General features: G+C 45.9%; 4 protein-coding genes across 4 annotated transcripts in view; 3 read left to right on the top strand and 1 right to left on the bottom strand.

Moving 5' to 3' along the window:
* Window positions 1–25,949, bottom strand: part of LOC129042737 (uncharacterized) — a 124,410-nt gene that overhangs the window by 95,626 nt on the left and 2,835 nt on the right. The window lies entirely within an intron of this gene.
* On the top strand, window positions 1,382–2,971 carry LOC134740095 (ubiquitin carboxyl-terminal hydrolase 17-like protein 22). Its single transcript, XM_063669454.1, has one exon. The coding sequence runs from the start codon at window positions 1,382–1,384 to the stop codon at window positions 2,969–2,971; it is 1,590 nt and encodes a 529-aa protein (XP_063525524.1).
* Window positions 6,048–8,423, top strand: LOC134740071 (ubiquitin carboxyl-terminal hydrolase 17-like protein 6). Its single transcript, XM_063669432.1, has 3 exons — window positions 6,048–7,413; window positions 8,129–8,248; window positions 8,368–8,423. The coding sequence occupies exons 1-3, from the start codon at window positions 6,048–6,050 to the stop codon at window positions 8,421–8,423; spliced, it is 1,542 nt and encodes a 513-aa protein (XP_063525502.1).
* LOC134740096 (ubiquitin carboxyl-terminal hydrolase 17-like protein 22) lies at window positions 10,716–12,305 on the top strand. The gene has a single exon (XM_063669455.1). The coding sequence runs from the start codon at window positions 10,716–10,718 to the stop codon at window positions 12,303–12,305; it is 1,590 nt and encodes a 529-aa protein (XP_063525525.1).

The raw sequence follows: 25,949 nt of genomic DNA on the forward strand, positions 1-25,949 counted from the left end.
GCAACATCTCAGATCCTGAACAATTGATGCGAGAATCCGTGAGACACACGGCTTATTTGGGCCTTTTGCCACTGAAACAAGGGCCAGTATTAACAACGTTATACAATCCTCTGATTCACTCCCTGCTTTTCAATCTCTGCGATGCTTTCTTCTTGAGACAGGGCCTCACTCCCGTCACCCGGGCTTTTCTACGGTGTAATTTTCCTTGTTTGCTTTTGTCAAATTGGGAACTTTTTATTTCATCTCTATCAAATGTTGATCCATTATCACATACGTATGAAAATATTACCACCCATACTGTGAGATATGTTGCTTTTATTTTCATCATTTCTTTCATAAACCAAAGGTTTTAGTTGGGATACCTTCTGATATCTCAAGACTTTTGTTTCATGTTTTCTTAAACTGCCGTCGGACGTCTGAAACCGCTGACTGTAGCATGTCATGACTATTTCTCTTTTCTGGTAAACCTCAATTTGGGGAATGTCATCAATTAGTCTCTCGGTGATTGCGTGATTTCATGAAAGTCTTTCATATTCTGCTTTGTGCACTGAGTATCTCTTCAAACTTCAGTGCATGTTTCTACCACTTGATGCTTTATTATATGGGAATCTAACTTTCACAAGAGCATTTCAGGCAAAGACTTGTCTTGTTCCCCACTGGCAGGCAATTTCACTCGGATACACAATCAATAGGCTGAGCATGGAAAGGTTATCGCTGGAAGGTCTGTTTGATTCCACGGATCTCTCCTTTCTTATTGAGGAAAAAAAAATACGCTGTGCTAATTACTGTACTTCATTGACTATTCTCCAGTCAGAAAGCGCACTTCCGACTTCTTGTCCTTCAATCGCTGAAGGGATGATGGTATCTGCCAAAAGCACACACTTGAAAGTACATCCCAGCACAAACACACACACACACACACACACACACACACACACAAACACGGACACACACACACAAGCGCGCACACACACACGGCTTCATAGGTAAAGATTTCTTCCCTGACATTGTTTTACCTAAAATAAGGCAAGTGTGTGGCCACTGTCCCAACCCGGTTACACTCGTATTCTACGTGCCTATCAGCCTGAGGAGTAATTGGATTCAGGTGTTCTGGAAAGCATGATGTGGGCTGTGTCTGTTGAATTCCCAGCAATGCAAGGGGACACACCCTGTGACTCCTTCCTTAATTGAGTGCTGATATTTGATTGGTTTATCGCGCACCTGATGGGTGGGTGGGGTGTTCGCGGTTGGTGGGGGTGAGGTATATAAGGGCTGATGCGGCCAGACAGCTCCTCATTTGAACACCCTCTCGGAAGAGATAGCGTCTTTCTGCAACCCGCGGTCCCAGCAGAAAAACCTTGTGATCCTTGTTCCAGGCGACATGGAGGACGACTCACTCTGCTTGGGAGGGGAGTGGCAGTTGAACCGCTTTTCAAAACTCACATGTTCTGGGCCAGGTGCAGCTTTTGCTGAAATCCAGCGGACTTCTCTCCCTGAGAAGTCACCACTCTCATCTGAGACCCGTGTCGACCTCTGTGATGATTTGGCTCCTGTGGCAAGACAGCTTGCTCCCAGGGAGCAGCTTCCTCTGAGTAGCAGGAGACCCGCTGCGGTGGGGGCTGGGCTCCAGAATATGGGAAATACCTGCTACGTGAATGCTTCCCTGCAGTGCCTGACATACACACCGCCCCTTGCCAACTACATGCTGTCCCGGGAGCACTCTCAAACTTGTCATGGTCACAAGGGCTGCATGCTCTGTACTATGCAAGCTCACATCACACGGGCCCTCCACCGTCCTGGCCATGTCATCCAGCCCTCACGGGCATTGGCTGCTGGCTTCCATAGAGGCAAGCAGGAAGACGCCCATGAATTTCTGATGTTCACTGTGGATGCCATGAAAAAGGCATGCCTTCCCGGGCACAAGCTGGTAGATCATCACTCTAAGGACACCACCCTCATGCACCAAATATTTGGAGGGTACTGGAGATCTCAAATCAAGTGTCTCCACTGCCAGGGCATTTCAGACACCTTTGACCCTTACCTGGACATCGCCCTGGATATCCAGGCAGCTCAGAGTGTGAAGCAAGCTTTGGAACAGTTGGTGAAGCCCGAAGAACTCAATGGAGAGAATGCCTATCATTGTGGTCTTTGTCTCCAGAAGGCGCCGGCCTCCAAGACGTTAACTTTGCACACTTCTGCCAAGGTCCTCATCCTTGTATTGAAGAGATTCTCCCATGTCACAGGCAACAAACTTGCCAAGAGTGTGCAATATCCTGAGTGCCTTGACATGCAGCCATACGTGTCTCAGCAGAACGCAGGACCTCTTGTCTATGTCCTCTATGCTGTGCTGGTCCACGCCGGGTGGAGCTGTCACAACGGACATTACTTCTCTTATGTCAAAGCTCAAGAAGGCCAGTGGTATAAAATGGATGATGCCGAGGTCACTGCCTCTGGCATCACTTCTGTCCTGAGTCAACAGGCCTATGTCCTCTTTTACATCCAGAAGAGTGAATGGGAAAGACACAGTGAGAGTGTGTCAAGAGGCAGGGAAGCAAGAGCCCTTGGCGCTGAAGACACAGACAGGCGAGCAACGCAAGGAGAGCTCAAGAGAGACCCCTGCCTCCAGGTACCCGAGTTGGACGAGCACTTGGTGGAAACGGCCACTCAGGAAAGCACCTTAGACCACTGGAAATTCCTCCAAGAGCAAAACAAAACCAAGCCTGACTTCAACGTCAGAAAAGTCGAAGGTACCCTGCCTCCCAACGTACTTGTGATTCATCAATCGAAATACAAGTGTGGGATGAAAAACCACCATCCTGAACAGCAAAGCTCCCTGCTAAACCTCTCCTCAACGAACCCGACAGATCACGAATCCATGAACACTGGCACACTCGCTTCTCTGCAAGGGAGGACCAGGAGATCCAAAGGGAAGAACAAACACAGCAAGAGGGCTCTGCTTCTGTGCCAGTGAGCTCAGTGGATGTGCCGACCCACACATAGGGGTGCGCAAACTCACACACACACACACCCACAAGCACGCACGCAAACACACACACACCCACACAAACACGAACACTGCCAATCCTAAGTAAAGTAATGAGGAGCCCAAGTTTCTGTCTGTACAACACGGACAACGCAGACAACCTCTGGAGGGACTGTCTGTGTGTTTGTGTTCACGGTAGATGACATTCAGTGTGTATTTCTGAATATGACCTGTTGACGTGTAGGTTTGCGTGTGAGGTTATTGCAGGGGACTGGGTTGACTATTTTCTCCCGGGGTGTGTTTCACTCGTCAGTTGTTGGTCGGCATGAGAAGGTGAAATTTTGTTAATGTGGGACATCCGTGGATCCTTCTCGCCACCTTGAGTCGTGGAAACTGGAATGCATTTGGAAGATAGGAACGGTGCTCTTCTTTCTTACCCTGACTCGCCGTTTTTACACTGGTTTTCGAATGGAACTCAGGCGCCCTAGGACTTGTGCACTTGGTGGAACCCACAGAACGCCGGAAACAGACAGACCGACTTGCCTGTTTCACGGTGTCCAATTCCAATGAGTTGAAACGGAAAATTTTCCCACTGGCATGTAAGTCATTTGGAAGTAAGTCGTATTGGTAGTCAAGGAAATCACACACAGGAGTGTGTGTCTTCAACGAAACTAAATTCAGAAAGCCCTGAAATCAATCTCATTTGGTGTGTTTACAGACGGCATCTGGGGAGATTCCGGGTCATTCGTCCAGCTGCGAAAGGTGCATCTCTGAAGCCCAGTCCCTGTCCTGCAATCAGACTTATTTATCCGACGTGGTGTTTCAGTGGAAATGATTGTGGGAAATGACCACTTCCTTTTCTGTATTTGCTGCTTAGGTTTCATGGTCCCTGTCTCGTTAGGTACAGTGATCAGAATTGACCAACCCCTGAGGAAGGTTGTCCAGTGCACAACCCAGGGCTCGGTAGAACCGCAGAATCTTGGGTGCAACCCTGCTCAAGCACCCAAATGTGCACACGAACAGGGTTTCTGTGTGACGTGTGTGAAAACTACAGTGTGATGCGAATGACTCGCAGACAGTTTATCCATTGGGCTCCCCTCAAAATCAGTTATGAGCATGAAAGGACACCGATGCCCAGGTCCCGGCTCCAGGAATAAGACCCTCCAGGGTCTAGTGTGAAGCCACGGCATCTGGATTGCTCAGGCTTCTGGGGATCATTCTCCTGAGAATGGTGGCTCCTTTCTCCCTGTGGAGCATCTTTCAAAACAGTGCTCCTTTCTTCCCCCAGGACACTCGACATCAGGCGCAGGAAGCCTTCTGATTGAGCACACCTGGCCCATGAAAAGACAAGGGAAAGAAACGGGGCCAAAGGTCACAGTCCTCTCATTCCACCATCCTTCTTTAAATCATCCTAATTTCATGGGCCCTGAGGCCAGGGCTGTTTCTTTACACCTCGAGGCCTTGGCGCCGGGACTCAATTCTGACCTGTTGCTTACTGTCTGAGACATTTTGGGAAAATCCCTAGAGCCAGGATCTCCATTCCTGGTAAGCCAGAGAGCCTGAAGACACACCCAAATTCTGACCCTCTTAGCTCAGGGAACATGTCCACCTTCGTCAGCATTAAAATTTTTGCACCAGATGTGCTAACTGCAGTTCCACCATACAATGCCTAACTGGAAATGGAGGCAACATCTCAGATCCTGAACAATTGATGCGAGAATCCGTGAGACACACGGCTTATTTGGGCCTTTTGCCACTGAAACAAGGGCCAGTATTAACAACGTTATACATTCCTCTGATTCACTCCCTGCTTTTCAATCTCTGCGATGCTTTCTTCTTGAGACAGGGCCTCACTCCCGTCACCCGGGCTTTTCTACGGTGTAATTTTCCTTGTTTGCTTTTGTCAAATTGGGAACTTTTTATTTCATCTCTATCAAATGTTGATCCATTATCACATACGTATGAAAATATTACCACCCATACTGTGAGATATGTTGCTTTTATTTTCATCATTTCTTTCATAAACCAAAGGTTTTAGTTGGGATACCTTCTGATATCTCAAGACTTTTGTTTCATGTTTTCTTAAACTGCCGTCGGACGTCTGAAACCGCTGACTGTAGCATGTCATGACTATTTCTCTTTTCTGGTAAACCTCAATTTGGGGAATGTCATCAATTAGTCTCTCGGTGATTGCGTGATTTCACGAAAGTCTTTCACATTCTACTTTGTGCACTGAGTATCTCTTCAAACTTCAGTGCATGTTTTTACCACTTGATGCTTTACTATATGGGAATCTAACTTTCACAAGAGCATTTCAGGCAAAGACTTGTCTTGTTCCCCACTGGCAGGCAATTTCACTCGGATACACAATCAATAGGCTGAGCATGGAAAGGTTATCGCTGGAAGGTCTGTTTGATTCCACGGATCTCTCCTTTCTTATTGAGGAAAAAAAAATACGCTGTGCTAATTACTGTACTTCATTGACTATTCTCCAGTCAGAAAGCGCACTTCCGACATCTTGTCCTTCAATCGCTGAAGGGATGATGGTATCTGCCAAAAGCACACACTTGAAAGTACATCCCAGCACAAACACACACACACACACACACACACACACACACAAACACGGACACACACACACAAGAGCGCACACACACACGGCTTCATAGGTAAAGATTTCTTCCCTGACATTGTTTTACCTAAAATAAGGCAAGTGTGTGGCCACTGTCCCAACCCGGTTACACTCGTATTCTACGTGCCTATCAGCCTGAGGAGTAATTGGATTCAGGTGTTCTGGAAAGCATGATGTGGGCTGTGTCTGTTGAATTCCCAGCAATGCAAGGGGACACACCCTGTGACTCCTTCCTTAATTGAGTGCTGATATTTGATTGGTTTATCGCGCACCTGATGGGTGGGTGGGGTGTTCGCGGTTGGTGGGGGTGAGGTATATAAGGGCTGATGCGGCCAGACAGCTCCTCATTTGAACACCCTCTCGGAAGAGATAGCGTCTTTCTGCAACCCGCGGTCCCAGCAGAAAAACCTTGTGATCCTTGTTCCAGGCGACATGGAGGACGACTCACTCTGCTTGGGAGGGGAGTGGCAGTTGAACCGCTTTTCAAAACTCACATGTTCTGGGCCAGGTGCAGCTTTTGCTGAAATCCAGCGGACTTCTCTCCCTGAGAAGTCACCACTCTCATCTGAGACCCGTGTCGACCTCTGTGATGATTTGGCTCCTGTGGCAAGACAGCTTGCTCCCAGGGAGCAGCTTCCTCTGAGTAGCAGGAGACCTGCTGCGGTGGGGGCTGGGCTCCAGAATATGGGAAATACCTGCTACGTGAATGCTTCCCTGCAGTGCCTGACATACACACCGCCCCTTGCCAACTACATGCTGTCCCGGGAGCACTCTCAAACTTGTCATGGTCACAAGGGCTGCATGCTCTGTACTATGCAAGCTCACATCACACGGGCCCTCCACCGTCCTGGCCATGTCATCCAGCCCTCACGGGCATTGGCTGCTGGCTTCCATAGAGGCAAGCAGGAAGACGCCCATGAATTTCTGATGTTCACTGTGGATGCCATGAAAAAGGCATGCCTTCCCGGGCACAAGCCGGTAGATCATCACTCTAAGGACACCACCCTCATGCACCAAATATTTGGAGGGTACTGGAGATCTCAAATCAAGTGTCTCCACTGCCAGGGCATTTCAGACACCTTTGACCCTTACCTGGACATCGCCCTGGATATCCAGGCAGCTCAGAGTGTGAAGCAAGCTTTGGAACAGTTGGTGAAGCCCGAAGAACTCAATGGAGAGAATGCCTATCATTGTGGTCTTTGTCTCCAGAAGGCGCCGGCCTCCAAGACGTTAACTTTGCACACTTCTGCCAAGGTCCTCATCCTTGTATTGAAGAGATTCTCCCATGTCACAGGCAACAAACTTGCCAAGAGTGTGCAATATCCTGAGTGCCTTGACATGCAGCCATACGTGTCTCAGCAGAACGCAGGACCTCTTGTCTATGTCCTCTATGCTGTGCTGGTCCACGCCGGGTGGAGCTGTCACAACGGACATTACTTCTCTTATGTCAAAGCTCAAGAAGGCCAGTGGTATAAAATGGATGATGCCGAGGTCACTGCCTCTGGCATCACTTCTGTCCTGAGTCAACAGGCCTATGTCCTCTTTTACATCCAGAAGAGTGAATGGGAAAGACACAGTGAGAGTGTGTCAAGAGGCAGGGAAGCAAGAGCCCTTGGCGCTGAAGACACAGACAGGCGAGCAACGCAAGGAGAGCTCAAGAGAGACCCCTGCCTCCAGGTACCCGTGTTGGACGAGCACTTGGTGGAAACGGCCACTCAGGAAAGCACCTTAGACCACTGGAAATTCCTCCAAGAGCAAAACAAAACCAAGCCTGACTTCAACGTCAGAAAAGTCGAAGGTACCCTGCCTCCCAACGTACTTGTGATTCATCAATCGAAATACAAGTGTGGGATGAAAAACCACCATCCTGAACAGCAAAGCTCCCTGCTAAACCTCTCCTCAACGACCCCGACAGATCACGAGTCCATGAACACTGGCACACTCGCTTCTCTGCAAGGGAGGACCAGGAGATCCAAAGGGAAGAACAAACACAGCAAGAGGGCTCTGCTTCTGTGCCAGTGAGCTCAGTGGATGTGCCGACCCACACATAGGGGTGCGCAAACACACACACACACACACCCACAAGCACGCACGCAAACACACACACACCCACACAAACACGAACACTGCCAATCCTAAGTAAAGTAATGAGGAGCCCAAGTTTCTGTCTGTACAACACGGACAACGCAGACAGCCTCTGGAGGGACTGTCTGTGTGTTTGTGTTCACGGTAGATGACATTCAGTGTGTATTTCTGAATATGACCTGTTGACGTGTAGGTTTGCGTGTGAGGTTATTGCAGGGGACTGGGTTGACTATTTTCTCCCGGGGTGTGTTTCACTCGTCAGTTGTTGGTCGGCATGAGAAGGTGAAATTTTGTTAATGTGGGACATCCGTGGATCCTTCTCGCCACCTTGAGTCGTGGAAACTGGAATGCATTTGGAAGATAGGAACGGTGCTCTTCTTTCTTACCCTGACTCGCCGTTTTTACACTGGTTTTTGAATGGACCTCAGGCGCCCTAGGACTTGTGCACTTGGTGGAACCCACAGAACGCCGGAAACAGACAGACCGACTTGCCTGTTTCACGGTGTCCAATTCCAATGAGTTGAAACGGAAAATTTTCCCACTGGCATGTAAGTCATTTGGAAGTAAGTCGTATTGGTAGTCAAGGAAATCACACACAGGAGTGTGTGTCTTCAACGAAACTAAATTCAGAAAGCCCTGAAATCAATCTCATTTGGTGTGTTTACAGACGGCATCTGGGGAGATTCCGGGTCATTCGTCCAGCTGCGAAAGGTGCATCTCTGAAGCCCAGTCCCTGTCCTGCAATCAGACTTATTTATCCGACGTGGTGTTTCAGTGGAAATGATTGTGGGAAATGACCACTTCCTTTTCTGTATTTGCTGATTAGGTTTCATGGTCCCTGTCTCGTTAGGTACAGTGATCAGAATTGACCAACCCCTGAGGAAGGTTGTCCAGTGCACAACCCAGGGCTCGGTAGAACCGCAGAATCTTGGGTGCAACCCTGCTCAAGCACCCAAATGTGCACACGAACAGGGTTTCTGTGTGACGTGTGTGAAAACTACAGTGTGATGCGAATGACTCGCAGACAGTTTATCCATTGGGCTCCCCTCAAAATCAGTTATGAGCATGAAAGGACACCGATGCCCAGGTCCCGGCTCCAGGAATAAGACCCTCCAGGGTCTAGAGTGAAGCCACGGCATCTGGATTGCTCAGGCTTCTGGGGATCATTCTCCTGAGAATGGTGGCTCCTTTCTCCCTGTGGAGCATCTTTCAAAACAGTGCTCCTTTCTTCCCCCAGGACACTCGACATCACGCGCAGGAAGCCTTCTGATTGAGCACACCTGGCCCATGAAAAGACAAGGGAAAGAAACGGGGCCAAAGGTCACAGTCCTCTCATTCCACCATCCTTCTTTAAATCATCCTAATTTCATGGGCCCTGAGGCCAGGGCTGTTTCTTTACACCTCGAGGCCTTGGCGCCGGGACTCAATTCTGCCCTGTTGCTTACTGTCTGAGACATTTTGGGAAAATCCCTAGAGCCAGGATCTCCATTCCTGGTAAGCCAGAGAGCCTGAAGACACACCCAAATTCTGACCCTCTTAGCTCAGGGAACATGTCCACCTTCGTCAGCATTAAAATTTTTGCACCAGATGTGCTAACTGCAATTCCACCATACAATGCCTAACTGGAAATGGAGGCAACATCTCAGATCCTGAACAATTGATGCGAGAATCCGTGAGACACACGGCTTATTTGGGCCTTTTGCCACTGAAACAAGGGCCAGTATTAACAACGTTATACAATCCTCTGATTCACTCCCTGCTTTTCAATCTCTGCGATGCTTTCTTCTTGAGACAGGGCCTCACTCCCGTCACCCGGGCTTTTCTACGGTGTAATTTTCCTTGTTTGCTTTTGTCAAATTGGGAACTTTTTATTTCATCTCTATCAAATGTTGATCCATTATCACATACGTATGAAAATATTACCACCCATACTGTGAGATATGTTGCTTTTATTTTCATCATTTCTTTCATAAACCAAAGGTTTTAGTTGGGATACCTTCTGATATCTCAAGACTTTTGTTTCATGTTTTCTTAAACTGCCGTCGGACGTCTGAAACCGCTGACTGTAGCATGTCATGACTATTTCTCTTTTCTGGTAAACCTCAATTTGGGGAATGTCATCAATTAGTCTCTCGGTGATTGCGTGATTTCATGAAAGTCTTTCATATTCTGCTTTGTGCACTGAGTATCTCTTCAAACTTCAGTGCATGTTTCTACCACTTGATGCTTTATTATATGGGAATCTAACTTTCACAAGAGCATTTCAGGCAAAGACTTGTCTTGTTCCCCACTGGCAGGCAATTTCACTCGGATACACAATCAATAGGCTGAGCATGGAAAGGTTATCGCTGGAAGGTCTGTTTGATTCCACGGATCTCTCCTTTCTTATTGAGGAAAAAAAAATACGCTGTGCTAATTACTGTACTTCATTGACTATTCTCCAGTCAGAAAGCGCACTTCCGACTTCTTGTCCTTCAATCGCTGAAGGGATGATGGTATCTGCCAAAAGCACACACTTGAAAGTACATCCCAGCACAAACACACACACACACACACACACACACACACACACAAACACGGACACACACACACAAGCGCGCACACACACACGGCTTCATAGGTAAAGATTTCTTCCCTGACATTGTTTTACCTAAAATAAGGCAAGTGTGTGGCCACTGTCCCAACCCGGTTACACTCGTATTCTACGTGCCTATCAGCCTGAGGAGTAATTGGATTCAGGTGTTCTGGAAAGCATGATGTGGGCTGTGTCTGTTGAATTCCCAGCAATGCAAGGGGACACACCCTGTGACTCCTTCCTTAATTGAGTGCTGATATTTGATTGGTTTATCGCGCACCTGATGGGTGGGTGGGGTGTTCGCGGTTGGTGGGGGTGAGGTATATAAGGGCTGATGCGGCCAGACAGCTCCTCATTTGAACACCCTCTCGGAAGAGATAGCGTCTTTCTGCAACCCGCGGTCCCAGCAGAAAAACCTTGTGATCCTTGTTCCAGGCGACATGGAGGACGACTCACTCTGCTTGGGAGGGGAGTGGCAGTTGAACCGCTTTTCAAAACTCACATGTTCTGGGCCAGGTGCAGCTTTTGCTGAAATCCAGCGGACTTCTCTCCCTGAGAAGTCACCACTCTCATCTGAGACCCGTGTCGACCTCTGTGATGATTTGGCTCCTGTGGCAAGACAGCTTGCTCCCAGGGAGCAGCTTCCTCTGAGTAGCAGGAGACCCGCTGCGGTGGGGGCTGGGCTCCAGAATATGGGAAATACCTGCTACGTGAATGCTTCCCTGCAGTGCCTGACATACACACCGCCCCTTGCCAACTACATGCTGTCCCGGGAGCACTCTCAAACTTGTCATGGTCACAAGGGCTGCATGCTCTGTACTATGCAAGCTCACATCACACGGGCCCTCCACCGTCCTGGCCATGTCATCCAGCCCTCACGGGCATTGGCTGCTGGCTTCCATAGAGGCAAGCAGGAAGACGCCCATGAATTTCTGATGTTCACTGTGGATGCCATGAAAAAGGCATGCCTTCCCGGGCACAAGCTGGTAGATCATCACTCTAAGGACACCACCCTCATGCACCAAATATTTGGAGGGTACTGGAGATCTCAAATCAAGTGTCTCCACTGCCAGGGCATTTCAGACACCTTTGACCCTTACCTGGACATCGCCCTGGATATCCAGGCAGCTCAGAGTGTGAAGCAAGCTTTGGAACAGTTGGTGAAGCCCGAAGAACTCAATGGAGAGAATGCCTATCATTGTGGTCTTTGTCTCCAGAAGGCGCCGGCCTCCAAGACGTTAACTTTGCACACTTCTGCCAAGGTCCTCATCCTTGTATTGAAGAGATTCTCCCATGTCACAGGCAACAAACTTGCCAAGAGTGTGCAATATCCTGAGTGCCTTGACATGCAGCCATACGTGTCTCAGCAGAACGCAGGACCTCTTGTCTATGTCCTCTATGCTGTGCTGGTCCACGCCGGGTGGAGCTGTCACAACGGACATTACTTCTCTTATGTCAAAGCTCAAGAAGGCCAGTGGTATAAAATGGATGATGCCGAGGTCACTGCCTCTGGCATCACTTCTGTCCTGAGTCAACAGGCCTATGTCCTCTTTTACATCCAGAAGAGTGAATGGGAAAGACACAGTGAGAGTGTGTCAAGAGGCAGGGAAGCAAGAGCCCTTGGCGCTGAAGACACAGACAGGCGAGCAACGCAAGGAGAGCTCAAGAGAGACCCCTGCCTCCAGGTACCCGAGTTGGACGAGCACTTGGTGGAAACGGCCACTCAGGAAAGCACCTTAGACCACTGGAAATTCCTCCAAGAGCAAAACAAAACCAAGCCTGACTTCAACGTCAGAAAAGTCGAAGGTACCCTGCCTCCCAACGTACTTGTGATTCATCAATCGAAATACAAGTGTGGGATGAAAAACCACCATCCTGAACAGCAAAGCTCCCTGCTAAACCTCTCCTCAACGAACCCGACAGATCACGAATCCATGAACACTGGCACACTCGCTTCTCTGCAAGGGAGGACCAGGAGATCCAAAGGGAAGAACAAACACAGCAAGAGGGCTCTGCTTCTGTGCCAGTGAGCTCAGTGGATGTGCCGACCCACACATAGGGGTGCGCAAACTCACACACACACACACCCACAAGCACGCACGCAAACACACACACACCCACACAAACACGAACACTGCCAATCCTAAGTAAAGTAATGAGGAGCCCAAGTTTCTGTCTGTACAACACGGACAACGCAGACAACCTCTGGAGGGACTGTCTGTGTGTTTGTGTTCACGGTAGATGACATTCAGTGTGTATTTCTGAATATGACCTGTTGACGTGTAGGTTTGCGTGTGAGGTTATTGCAGGGGACTGGGTTGACTATTTTCTCCCGGGGTGTGTTTCACTCGTCAGTTGTTGGTCGGCATGAGAAGGTGAAATTTTGTTAATGTGGGACATCCGTGGATCCTTCTCGCCACCTTGAGTCGTGGAAACTGGAATGCATTTGGAAGATAGGAACGGTGCTCTTCTTTCTTACCCTGACTCGCCGTTTTTACACTGGTTTTCGAATGGAACTCAGGCGCCCTAGGACTTGTGCACTTGGTGGAACCCACAGAACGCCGGAAACAGACAGACCGACTTGCCTGTTTCACGGTGTCCAATTCCAATGAGTTGAAACGGAAAATTTTCCCACTGGCATGTAAGTCATTTGGAAGTAAGTCGTATTGGTAGTCAAGGAAATCACACACAGGAGTGTGTGTCTTCAACGAAACTAAATTCAGAAAGCCCTGAAATCAATCTCATTTGGTGTGTTTACAGACGGCATCTGGGGAGATTCCGGGTCATTCGTCCAGCTGCGAAAGGTGCATCTCTGAAGCCCAGTCCCTGTCCTGCAATCAGACTTATTTATCCGACGTGGTGTTTCAGTGGAAATGATTGTGGGAAATGACCACTTCCTTTTCTGTATTTGCTGCTTAGGTTTCATGGTCCCTGTCTCGTTAGGTACAGTGATCAGAATTGACCAACCCCTGAGGAAGGTTGTCCAGTGCACAACCCAGGGCTCGGTAGAACCGCAGAATCTTGGGTGCAACCCTGCTCAAGCACCCAAATGTGCACACGAACAGGGTTTCTGTGTGACGTGTGTGAAAACTACAGTGTGATGCGAATGACTCGCAGACAGTTTATCCATTGGGCTCCCCTCAAAATCAGTTATGAGCATGAAAGGACACCGATGCCCAGGTCCCGGCTCCAGGAATAAGACCCTCCAGGGTCTAGTGTGAAGCCACGGCATCTGGATTGCTCAGGCTTCTGGGGATCATTCTCCTGAGAATGGTGGCTCCTTTCTCCCTGTGGAGCATCTTTCAAAACAGTGCTCCTTTCTTCCCCCAGGACACTCGACATCAGGCGCAGGAAGCCTTCTGATTGAGCACACCTGGCCCATGAAAAGACAAGGGAAAGAAACGGGGCCAAAGGTCACAGTCCTCTCATTCCACCATCCTTCTTTAAATCATCCTAATTTCATGGGCCCTGAGGCCAGGGCTGTTTCTTTACACCTCGAGGCCTTGGCGCCGGGACTCAATTCTGACCTGTTGCTTACTGTCTGAGACATTTTGGGAAAATCCCTAGAGCCAGGATCTCCATTCCTGGTAAGCCAGAGAGCCTGAAGACACACCCAAATTCTGACCCTCTTAGCTCAGGGAACATGTCCACCTTCGTCAGCATTAAAATTTTTGCACCAGATGTGCTAACTGCAATTCCACCATACAATGCCTAACTGGAAATGGAGGCAACATCTCAGATCCTGAACAATTGATGCGAGAATCCGTGAGACACACGGCTTATTTGGGCCTTTTGCCACTGAAACAAGGGCCAGTATTAACAACGTTATACATTCCTCTGATTCACTCCCTGCTTTTCAATCTCTGCGATGCTTTCTTCTTGAGACAGGGCCTCACTCCCGTCACCCGGGCTTTTCTACGGTGTAATTTTCCTTGTTTGCTTTTGTCAAATTGGGAACTTTTTATTTCATCTCTATCAAATGTTGATCCATTATCACATACGTATGAAAATATTACCACCCATACTGTGAGATATGTTGCTTTTATTTTCATCATTTCTTTCATAAACCAAAGGTTTTAGTTGGGATACCTTCTGATATCTCAAGACTTTTGTTTCATGTTTTCTTAAACTGCCGTCGGACGTCTGAAACCGCTGACTGTAGCATGTCATGACTATTTCTCTTTTCTGGTAAACCTCAATTTGGGGAATGTCATCAATTAGTCTCTCGGTGATTGCGTGATTTCACGAAAGTCTTTCACATTCTACTTTGTGCACTGAGTATCTCTTCAAACTTCAGTGCATGTTTTTACCACTTGATGCTTTACTATATGGGAATCTAACTTTCACAAGAGCATTTCAGGCAAAGACTTGTCTTGTTCCCCACTGGCAGGCAATTTCACTCGGATACACAATCAATAGGCTGAGCATGGAAAGGTTATCGCTGGAAGGTCTGTTTGATTCCACGGATCTCTCCTTTCTTATTGAGGAAAAAAAAATACGCTGTGCTAATTACTGTACTTCATTGACTATTCTCCAGTCAGAAAGCGCACTTCCGACATCTTGTCCTTCAATCGCTGAAGGGATGATGGTATCTGCCAAAAGCACACACTTGAAAGTACATCCCAGCACAAACACACACACACACACACACACACACACACACAAACACGGACACACACACACAAGAGCGCACACACACACGGCTTCATAGGTAAAGATTTCTTCCCTGACATTGTTTTACCTAAAATAAGGCAAGTGTGTGGCCACTGTCCCAACCCGGTTACACTCGTATTCTACGTGCCTATCAGCCTGAGGAGTAATTGGATTCAGGTGTTCTGGAAAGCATGATGTGGGCTGTGTCTGTTGAATTCCCAGCAATGCAAGGGGACACACCCTGTGACTCCTTCCTTAATTGAGTGCTGATATTTGATTGGTTTATCGCGCACCTGATGGGTGGGTGGGGTGTTCGCGGTTGGTGGGGGTGAGGTATATAAGGGCTGATGCGGCCAGACAGCTCCTCATTTGAACACCCTCTCGGAAGAGATAGCGTCTTTCTGCAACCCGCGGTCCCAGCAGAAAAACCTTGTGATCCTTGTTCCAGGCGACATGGAGGACGACTCACTCTGCTTGGGAGGGGAGTGGCAGTTGAACCGCTTTTCAAAACTCACATGTTCTGGGCCAGGTGCAGCTTTTGCTGAAATCCAGCGGACTTCTCTCCCTGAGAAGTCACCACTCTCATCTGAGACCCGTGTCGACCTCTGTGATGATTTGGCTCCTGTGGCAAGACAGCTTGCTCCCAGGGAGCAGCTTCCTCTGAGTAGCAGGAGACCTGCTGCGGTGGGGGCTGGGCTCCAGAATATGGGAAATACCTGCTACGTGAATGCTTCCCTGCAGTGCCTGACATACACACCGCCCCTTGCCAACTACATGCTGTCCCGGGAGCACTCTCAAACTTGTCATGGTCACAAGGGCTGCATGCTCTGTACTATGCAAGCTCACATCACACGGGCCCTCCACCGTCCTGGCCATGTCATCCAGCCCTCACGGGCATTGGCTGCTGGCTTCCATAGAGGCAAGCAGGAAGACGCCCATGAATTTCTGATGTTCACTGTGGATGCCATGAAAAAGGCATGCCTTCCCGGGCACAAGCTGGTAGATCATCACTCTAAGGACACCACCCTCATGCACCAAATATTTGGAGGGTACTGGAGATCTCAAATCAAGTGTCTCCACTGCCAGGGCATTTCAGACACCTTTGACCCTTACCTGGACATCGCCCTGGATATCCAGGCAGCTCAGAGTGTGAAGCAAGCTTTGGAACAGTTGGTGAAGCCCGAAGAACTCAATGGAGAGAATGCCTATCATTGTGGTCTTTGTCTCCAGAAGGCGCCGGCCTCCAAGACGTTAACTTTGCACACTTCTGCCAAGGTCCTCATCCTTGTATTGAAGAGATTCTCCCATGTCACAGGCAACAAACTTGCCAAGAGTGTGCAATATCCTGAGTGCCTTGACATGCAGCCATACGTGTCTCAGCAGAACGCAGGACCTCTTGTCTATGTCCTCTATGCTGTGCTGGTCCACGCCGGGTGGAGCTGTCACAACGGACATTACTTCTCTTATGTCAAAGCTCAAGAAGGCCAGTGGTATAAAATGGATGATGCCGAGGTCACTGCCTCTGGCATCACTTCTGTCCTGAGTCAACAGGCCTATGTCCTCTTTTACATCCAGAAGAGTGAATGGGAAAGACACAGTGAGAGTGTGTCAAGGGGTTGGGAACCAAGAGCCCTTGGCACTGCAGAGAATTGAATTGTGTGTAGTAAAATGTGATGAGTAAATCTTGCAGTAGATTATTTATTTTTCTCTCTTTGTAATCAGTGAATGAGCTTTAATAAATATCAGTGCCTTGTGCCTACCCCCCTGAAGTAAGAATTTCCAGTGTCTTGTGTGTAACCATGGCATCTGGATTGCTCATTATTCTGAAGATAATTCTCCTTTCCCTCAATGTTTCGGACATACTGCAGGTGGTGGAATCTGATAACAGATTAGTCCCTTGCTCTCTCTTTTCTCTTCAGTCAGGAAAACTGAGTATGTTGCACATACCTGGCCTATGAAAAAATAAGGGGAAGGAATAGTTCCAAAGATCATACTATGCTCACTCCTCCATCGCCTCTGACACTATCCTGATTTCATGAGCCCTGTGTTAGACGTTACACCTCTAGGCCTTGCCTTATGGCCTAAATATATCCCCATTTCTTACATCTTATAAATTTTGACCAAACCCTCAGAGCCTAAATCTTCATTCCTCATAGGCCAAAGGTAGTTACTCCAGAATTCTGTCCCTCTGAGACTGCGGTACATCTCAGCTTCCATTAACATGAAATTTTGCACCAAATATTGATACTGCATTTCCACCTCACTATGAGTATCTGGAAGTTCCGAGATTTCAGACACTATACAGTTTCTGACCAGGCTCATTTGGTTTGACAATTCTTTTACTCTATAAATCAGTTGTCAGAGCACTTAGGATTCATATTATTTAGTCTTTTAATCTGTCTGTTTTTATTTTCAATGTATTTACTAGACTTTAATATTTCTGATAAACTTTGATGCAAAAATTCTCAATATAATAGTGGCAAACCAAATCCAGCAACATATCAAAAAGCTTATCCACCAAGTTCAAGTCAGCTTCATCCCTTTGGTGGAAGGCTGGTTCAACATATGCAAATCAATAAATGTAATTTACCACTAAGAAGAACTAAAGACAAAAACCCCATGATTATTTCAGTAGACTCAGAAAAGGTGTTTGATAGAATTCAACATTCCTTTATGTTAAAAACCTCATGAAACTAGGTATTGAGGGAACATACCTCAAAATAATAAGAGTCATTTATGACAAACCCACAGCCAATACCATATTGAATAGGCAAAAGCTGGAAGCATTCGTTTTGAAATTCAGCTCAAGGCAAGTATGCCCTCTCTCACCACTCCTACTCAATATAGTACTGGAAGTTCTGGCCAAGGCAATCAGGCAAGAGAAAGAAATAAAGCATATTCGAATAGTAAAAGAAGTTGAACTGTCTTTGTTTGCCGATGACATGATCCTATATCCAGAAAATCCCATCATCTCAGCCCAAAAGATTCTTAAGCTTATATGCAACTTCAGTAAAGTCTCAAGATACAAAACCAGTGTGCGAAAATCACAAGCATCCTTATACACCAACAATAGACAAGAAGAGAGCCAAATCACAAATGAATTCCCATTTACAATTGCTACAAAGAGTATAAAATACATAGGAATATAGCTAACAAGGCAAGTGAAGGACCTCATTAAGGAGAGCTACAAACCACTACTCAAGGAAATAAGAGAGGACACAAACAAATGGAAACACATTCCATGCTCATGGGTAAGAAGAATCAATATCATGAAAATGCCATACTTCCTAAAGTAATTCATACATTCAATGCTATTCCCATAAACTACCATGGACATTCTTTAAAAAATTAGAAAAAACTACTTCAAAATTCATATGGAATGTAAAAACAGCCCATATACCCAGGACAATCCTAAGCAAAAATAACAAAGTTAGAGGCATCATGCTACCTGACTTCAAACTATATTACAAAGTTACAGTAACCCAACAGCATGGCAGTGGTACAAAACAGACATATAGATCAATGGAATGGAATGGAGATATCAGAAATAAGATTGCACATCTACAACCATTTTATTTTTAATGAAAACAAGCAATGCGGAAAGGATTCTCTATTTAATAATAAATGGTGCTTGAAAAACTGGCTAGACATATGCAGAAAACTGAAACTGTACTCCTTCCTTATACCTTATACAAAAATGAACTGAAAATGGATTAAAGACTTAAATGTAAAACCCAAAACTATAAAAAATCCAACCCCATATAAAAGTGGGCAATAGCTGGGTGCAGTGGCTCATGCCTGTAATCCCAGCAGTTTGGGAGGGTGAAGTGGGCAGATAACTTGAGGCCAGGAGTTCAAGATCAGCCTGGCCAAGCTGGTGAAACCACGTCTCTACTGAAAATACAATAAATTAGCCAGATGTAGTGGTGTGCACCTGTAATACCAACTACTCAGGAGCCTGAGAGAGAAGAATAGCCTGAATCTGGGAGGCAGAGGTTGCAGTGACCCAAGATTGTGCCACTGAACTCCATCCTGAGTGACAGAGCAAGACTCAGTCTTAAAAAATAAAAATTTAAAAATTTAAAAAGTGAGCAAAAGACATGAATGGACACTTCTCAAAAGAAGACATTTATGCAGCCAACAAACATGAAAAAAAAACCCAACACTACAGATCATTAGAGAAATACAAATCAAAACCACAGTGAGATACCATCTCATGCCAGTCAGAATGATGATTATTAAAAAGCCAAAAACAACAGATGCTGGTGAGACTGTGGGGAAATAGGAACACTTTTACACTGTTGGTGTAAATGTAAGTTAGTTCAACCACGGTGGAAGACTGTGGTAATTTTTCAAAGACCTAGAATCAGAAATACCATTTGACCCAGCAATCCCATTACTGGGTATATACCCAAAGGAATATAAATTCTTGTATTATAAAGATACATGCATGCATATGCTCATTGTAGCCCTATTCACAATAGCAAAGACATGGAATCAACCCAAATGCCCATCAATGATAGACTGGATTCAGAAACTGTGATACATATACACCATGGAATACTACACAGCCATAAAAAGGAATGAGATCATGTATTTTGCAGGGACATGGATGAAGCTGGAAGCCATTATTCTCAGCAAACTAATGCAAACTTATAAGTGTTCTCACTTATAAGTGGGAGATGAACAATGAGAGAACATAGACACAGAGAGGGGAACAACACACACTGGAGCCTGTCTGGGGGTGAGTAGGGAGGGAGTGCATCAGGATAAATAGCTAATGCATGTGGGCTGAATACCTAGGTGATGGGTTGATAGGTACAGCATACCACCATGGCACACATTTACCTATGTAACAAACCTGCATATCTTGCACATATATCCCAGAACTTAAAATGAAATAAAATAAAATTTTAAAAAACTTTATTTTGTCTAACCTTCCAAAATGCAGGGATTACAGGCATGAGCCACTGTGCCTGGCCCTGTTTTATCATATCTGAACAAGATTTAAGACATCAGTTTGAAAAGAACCCCTCTATGACAGCAACGTGATTTCTGCCAAACCTGAAGCAAGAACAAACATCAAATTCATGGTGAAGCTGGAGTACAGAACATGGTGAAATAAATTATTCTTTATGAAGGGTCTATGGGAAAAATGATCTGAAGAATCAGTCATTTACAAATGGATACCTTATTCTAAGAAGAGATAATACAATGTTGAAGATGAAGTCAACAGAGGAGGGACATCCATGCCAATTTTTGAGAAAAAAAATATTTCTATGCCCTGATTGAGTAGGATTGACAATTCACAAGAGATATTATAGCCAACACCACAGACATCTCAATTGGTTCAGCTTACACAATACTGACTATAACGTGAAAGTTGAGAAACTTTACATTTGATGAGTCCCAAATACCCTTGTGCCTAGATCAGCAGTGGACAAAAGCAGAGCTATTAGTGATTATTTTGAGCAAGTGGAATCAAGATCCTGAAGCATTACTTTGAAGAATTATAACAGGGAGTGAAACTGGCTTTATCAATAAGATCCTGAAGACAAGGCACAATTCAAGCAATGGCTACCAAGTGGTAGAAGTGGTCCAGTCAGAGCAAAAGCAAACTTCTCAAAAGCAAAAGCCATGGAGGTTTTTTGGATGCTCAAGGCATTTTTCTTGTTGACTTTCTGTAGGATCAAAGCACCACAACATCTGCTTACTAGGAGAGTTCTTAGAGAAAATTAGCAAATACTTTTGCAGAAAAGCGCCCTGTAAAGCTTCACTAGAGAGTCCCTCTGCACCACAACAACACTTCTCTTCCTTCCTCTCATCAAACATGGGTAATTTTGCAAGAGTTTTCATGGGAAATTATTAGGCATCAACATTACAGTCCTGATTTGGTTTCTTCTGACCTTTTTTTCCCTAGTCTTAAAATAACTGTAAAGGGCACCCATTTTTCTTTAGTTAATAATAGAAGACTTCATTGACAGGGTTAAATTCCCATTACCCTCAGTTCTTTAGCAATGGACTGAATGGCTGGGATCATCCCTTAATTGAGTGTCTTGACCTCAGTAGAGCTTATATTGAGAAATAAAGTTTATATTTATATTTTTATTTTTAATTCCATTTTTCACTGACATTTTTAAATCCCTTCACAATTCACATTTGTCTCAAAGGTATTTAAATTTAGAAATCATAACAAGTGTGAAATAAAGAAAATTATATAGAGAGAGGGAGAACAGAATCTATAAATATGCATGTTTGTGTACATACATCCATATACATACATATGTGTGTGCATGCAGTAATTTTATTCTCCTAAAGCAATGCCTCTGCCTTCCACCCTCACTGCACATGTCCTAGTCCTGTGACGTCCCTGGAACTGAGCACCTGATTTCCTTCTCTGCTTCCCACATGAACAGGGAATAGAAATGGAAACCACGCTCTGTGGTTGCTGTTTTGAAAATCCATGTTCCCCACAGGCTGAGTTTGGCATCTTACATTCCAGTTCCCATTGTAAAAAAGCAAGCAACAAACAAAAACTACAAAAGAAAAAATGAAATATTTGAAAGTCTAGAGCCACAGAGGTTCCGGATCCACCCACCACCCACGGTGACCTCCACAGCCCTCCAGGCCTGAGGGCAGTCATGCCTGAACAGCCTGCCTCCTCACCATCCACGCAGGAAAGTGACCTTAAACTTCAATAGCTATTACTCTGTTCCACAAGGAACCAGGTCAACATTCAAATTCAGTGGCCTGACAACTCTAAGCTTTGGCCAGAAAGTATTGGAAACATTTAACGTGCAGTGGATGAAGCAGCCCGTCTCCACTGCACACAACACACTCGCAGGGAATCAAAGGAGGAGACTCAGGATCCGCTGGGTGGAAGTGAGGACAGACCCAGAAACACAGGAGGTGGGGGGGGAGGGGTCAAACCAGGAAGGCTCAGTCCCTGACCTCCTCCTAGGCCCTGCCTCTCTAGAATTCAGTTTTTTCTTAACCGGAAGCGGATTTCACTGATGGAAAAGAAGTTCAGTATTTCTGGTCCAGCCCAGTAAGCTGCTCCCATTGCCCAGCCTTCCATATCCCTGCAGACGTCACAATCCCTGCACCCACTAACCTGACAAGGGAGCTATGCATCACCTGGAGACGGTCCTAGGCCTGAACCCCTATGATGGGGTCCAGGGTCTGTGTCCACTTCTGGTTAAAATTGCTGTAAGGCTGGTCTCTGTCTTGGCCTTCCCTGTTTCCTCTCTGTTCACTTCTCCCCTCCTCACCCCATGTGAAGCTTTTACTCAGGAAATGGATTCTCTCCCCTCTTGGAACATCAAGGACAGCACCAGGACACCGCACCATCCCCTTGACCCTGGAATTCTGTAGACCTCAGTCTTATCCTGAGGACCCCTCCCTCCCTACCTCATTTTTTCCATACTTCTGGGGCCTGAGCCTGCTAAACCTCAGGCTTCCTCTTCACAGTCACAGACTGAGGGAGCCCCCTTCATTCTTGGGCTCTGGCCACAGCTCACCTGCTGCAGGACACTCAGCAGCTTTCAGTAGTTCATCCAGACATCCAGTTGGAAGTGGGTTTTCCTGGAAGGAAAGCAGGAACCCAGAATTACACTGAATTCTAACACCAGGGCCCAGATTCCGCTTCTGCATGGAACACTAAGCTGCAAACACTACATAGGCACTTAATGCTCAGCTGTCCTTCTAACATCGGTTCCAGTTGTGTCCTTCCTCCTTGGAATATCTCAGAAAATGTATCTCCAACTAGAGTTGTTTGAAAGCATCATCCTATGTGATTCCAGACCATCAGGGGGTGCAATGGGTCCTTACCCGTATTTACACTCCGCTTGGAAGACTTAGAAAATCCTGAGGCTGTTCAGAGGGTTAGATTCCCATCTCTGTGTTTCAGTAAAACTTCAGTCTTCCCCGGACAAGTAAGGAGACAGAAAATGTCTAGTCTGTGGCACATCTTTTGCAAGCAATGGCGGCTCCCAGGAATCAAAACTATCAACGAATATATTTGTGAGACTCTGGTCAAAAGAAGAGTCATCCTGCAACTTCAGGTAGGATGGAGTGGTTCTGTGTCTCCTGAGGTGATTTTGAAAAGATCTTGACTCTCAGAAGGATCAAGGAGGACATTTCTGGCATTTCAAGACCAGGAAGAGTGACTGATGGACCTCCAGTGTTACTTGGAAAACTTTTTGTTGGACAGCTTTGTAATAAGAGGATCTTGCTTTGGCTTTCAGGCTTTCACATAGGTTGTTTAGATCATGGAAGTGCTTCTGCATTTCTGCATAGGCTCAGGATGCCTTCTCAAGTCGTCCCTGCAATTATGAGACAGTTGCTGTCTCCAGAGGTCACTTAGAATAATATAAGAGGCTTCACCCTCAAAGGGACACCAGACAATATGGCCACAATTCAGCCAAGGTTATCTGTATTTACATACCTGTAAAGTAACACTCCTAGTTATCTCCATTAACTTGGACATCTTTCATGAATAGGGAAACTCTAGTGATTGTTATATAACAGCTGCCACAAAAATTAACCAATAAAAAGAAATGACAAATGAAAAATAATTAATAATCATGATAATGAACACAAAGACCTAAATAGTGCGAATTTTAATACTAGTGACAATATGAACATAAGGACACAAAAATTAATGTGGAGATTCTCCTAAATATATGAAAACTTCACAAATTGGGTCCTCTTTGTGTAATTTGGAGTCGGAGTCAAAGAATTTCTCTATGAAATGTGTTCCATGATGGCAAACATCAAAAACAGCAGGTGAAAGAAAAGCAAGCCACAGGAGACCATGGGCTAATATGAACACTTGTGTGCAAACCTCTCTCATCAAGAACTACCAGCCAGAGGTGAAGGGACTGTGGTTTGTGTCCTGCCTACCACTGGGCACACAAAAGCTTTCAGTAGTGCAACCAGATGGCTGGTTTGCCCTGGCTCCCTGCAAAGCAGACATGTCTCTGATCCCCACCAGTCCATCAGTCCTGGAACTCAGAATCCTACATGCAGTAAACATGAAACTCCAACTCCATAGATGACTTTACCTCCTTACTGTCCTTTTGCCATCTGGTGTTTCAGGTGCTCTCCAGATCTGGACTTCTTGGCTCCCCTACCTTTACCAAGTGAACTCTGGATGTATCATTCTCAGTCTTCTCCTGCCAGTCCAAGGTGAAACTCACCAGTACAGGCATACCCTGGATGGGCTTCCTTGGAATATTTAGAAAACAGTGAGCTTGCTCAGGGGTGGCATGTGCTCTAGGAGTAGAGTTACAGTCTTCCATGGAAACCTGAGAGGACTTAGAATATTCCCAAAGGCCTAAGAAGTCCAATCTGTCCTGGAAACATCAGGAATGATATACTCGGTCTTCCTGAGGCTCCAAAATTTTTCTAAATAAACTCAGAGGTTACAGAACCATTTTTCTCTTGGGAACTGAAGTGGAGTTATTCGCCTTCTGCCAGCATCTCACTTTTTTTTCTCTAAGTTAGCTTTTGAGCCCAGAAGTAGATATTCCTTGTATTTGATTTACACAGGGAGCTTCCTAGAAAGCCCTTGCCTCTGGATATTTTCTGCATTCACTCAGGTATTCACAAAATGCTGCAGTTCTACTGAAAATCCCTGAGATGACCATTTGATCACCTGAGTAACTTTAGACTGTGTCTTCTATGGAAGCCCTGGAGCCTCCCTTCTGGTATTTCATCCATTGCTGGCACCAAGTACCCAGGGTGAAAGCCTCCATCAGATATTGTTGGCAATTCCAGTATGGAGATGACACTAACGTGATGGGGCTCAAGAATCAGATGGTAGAAGACCAGCTGGGAGGTGAAGTCTCAGTAGGCTAGGGGCTTAATGTTCAATGCACACCAGACTTCTGAGACTCAGGAGGCAGGTGTGGATCTGTCTGCCCAGTGCCTCTCATCTACAGCCTGGACCAGCTATTTCTTGGGGTGAACTACTGAAGGCTTTTGTATGACCTGTGTCAGGCAAGACTCTGGACAGACCCTTTGCCATAGTCCATTTGTAATGTATTTCCACGTGGCACAGGTATCTCCACTTTTGCCCATGCTCTCATGTGGCTCAGAATTATTCTCCCTACTGCCACTCTTCTTTGCCATCACAGAATATATTTCAAGATGTAGCCCTAAGCTTCTCCTTCTAATCAATAACATGAGGGCTCGTATGGGAACATTGTCACAGGCTTACAGGAATATGTTCTTGAATATCTGCTTTTTTATTACTCTCTTCATTAAATTGACATTTAAATCATCACCATTATGATTGTTATTACTGTTATTATTATACTGGTACAGTTCTTTATCATGGATATATTTGTGTTAGCTTTTATGCAATGTTGAATAATTTTTTTATGTTCCTGAAGACTGTTGAATTTGCTGAAGATGATTAAAAGACAACCTTAAAACATAAATACCACAGTAACCCCAGGACTCCTACTGTACTGCCTGGTGTCCTGTAGAAGAATGGGCTTCCTGAATTATTCTTTTATTTTTCAGGCAAGTACCTATTCATACCAGCATAGGAGACTGATGAAGTGCACCCTCCTCTTGCCATGGGCTCAGAAAGAATTCATACATATGCTTTATGTGATAGCAACTCTAAGTGTAGGCCTGTGAGCCCTAGAATGCACTTTCTTTCACCAAGTAGTCCACCTATAAGTTTTCTAAGTCAAATCCCTCCTCCATGCTTGGATAGGTCATGAATGGCTTTCTGTTACCCACCTAAGATGAAGGGATATTGCTAAATCAGGTTTGTGGCCAAGAAACTTTTGCCTGGAGTGGCAGGAGAGGGCCTATCTCTTCACCAGAGTGTCTGCAACATTTTCTTTTTTCTTCCTTTTTATTTATTTATTTATTTACTTATTTATTTATTTATTTTGAGACAGAATCTTGCTCTGTCGCTCAGGCTGGAGTCCAGAGTTGCAATCTTGGCTCTCTGCAACCTCCGACTCCCAGGTTCAAGGGATTCTTCTGCCTCAGCCGCCTGA

The sequence above is a fragment of the Pongo pygmaeus genome, chromosome 7 (genome assembly GCF_028885625.2).
Source record: "Pongo pygmaeus isolate AG05252 chromosome 7, NHGRI_mPonPyg2-v2.0_pri, whole genome shotgun sequence".
NCBI lineage: Eukaryota > Metazoa > Chordata > Mammalia > Primates > Hominidae > Pongo > Pongo pygmaeus.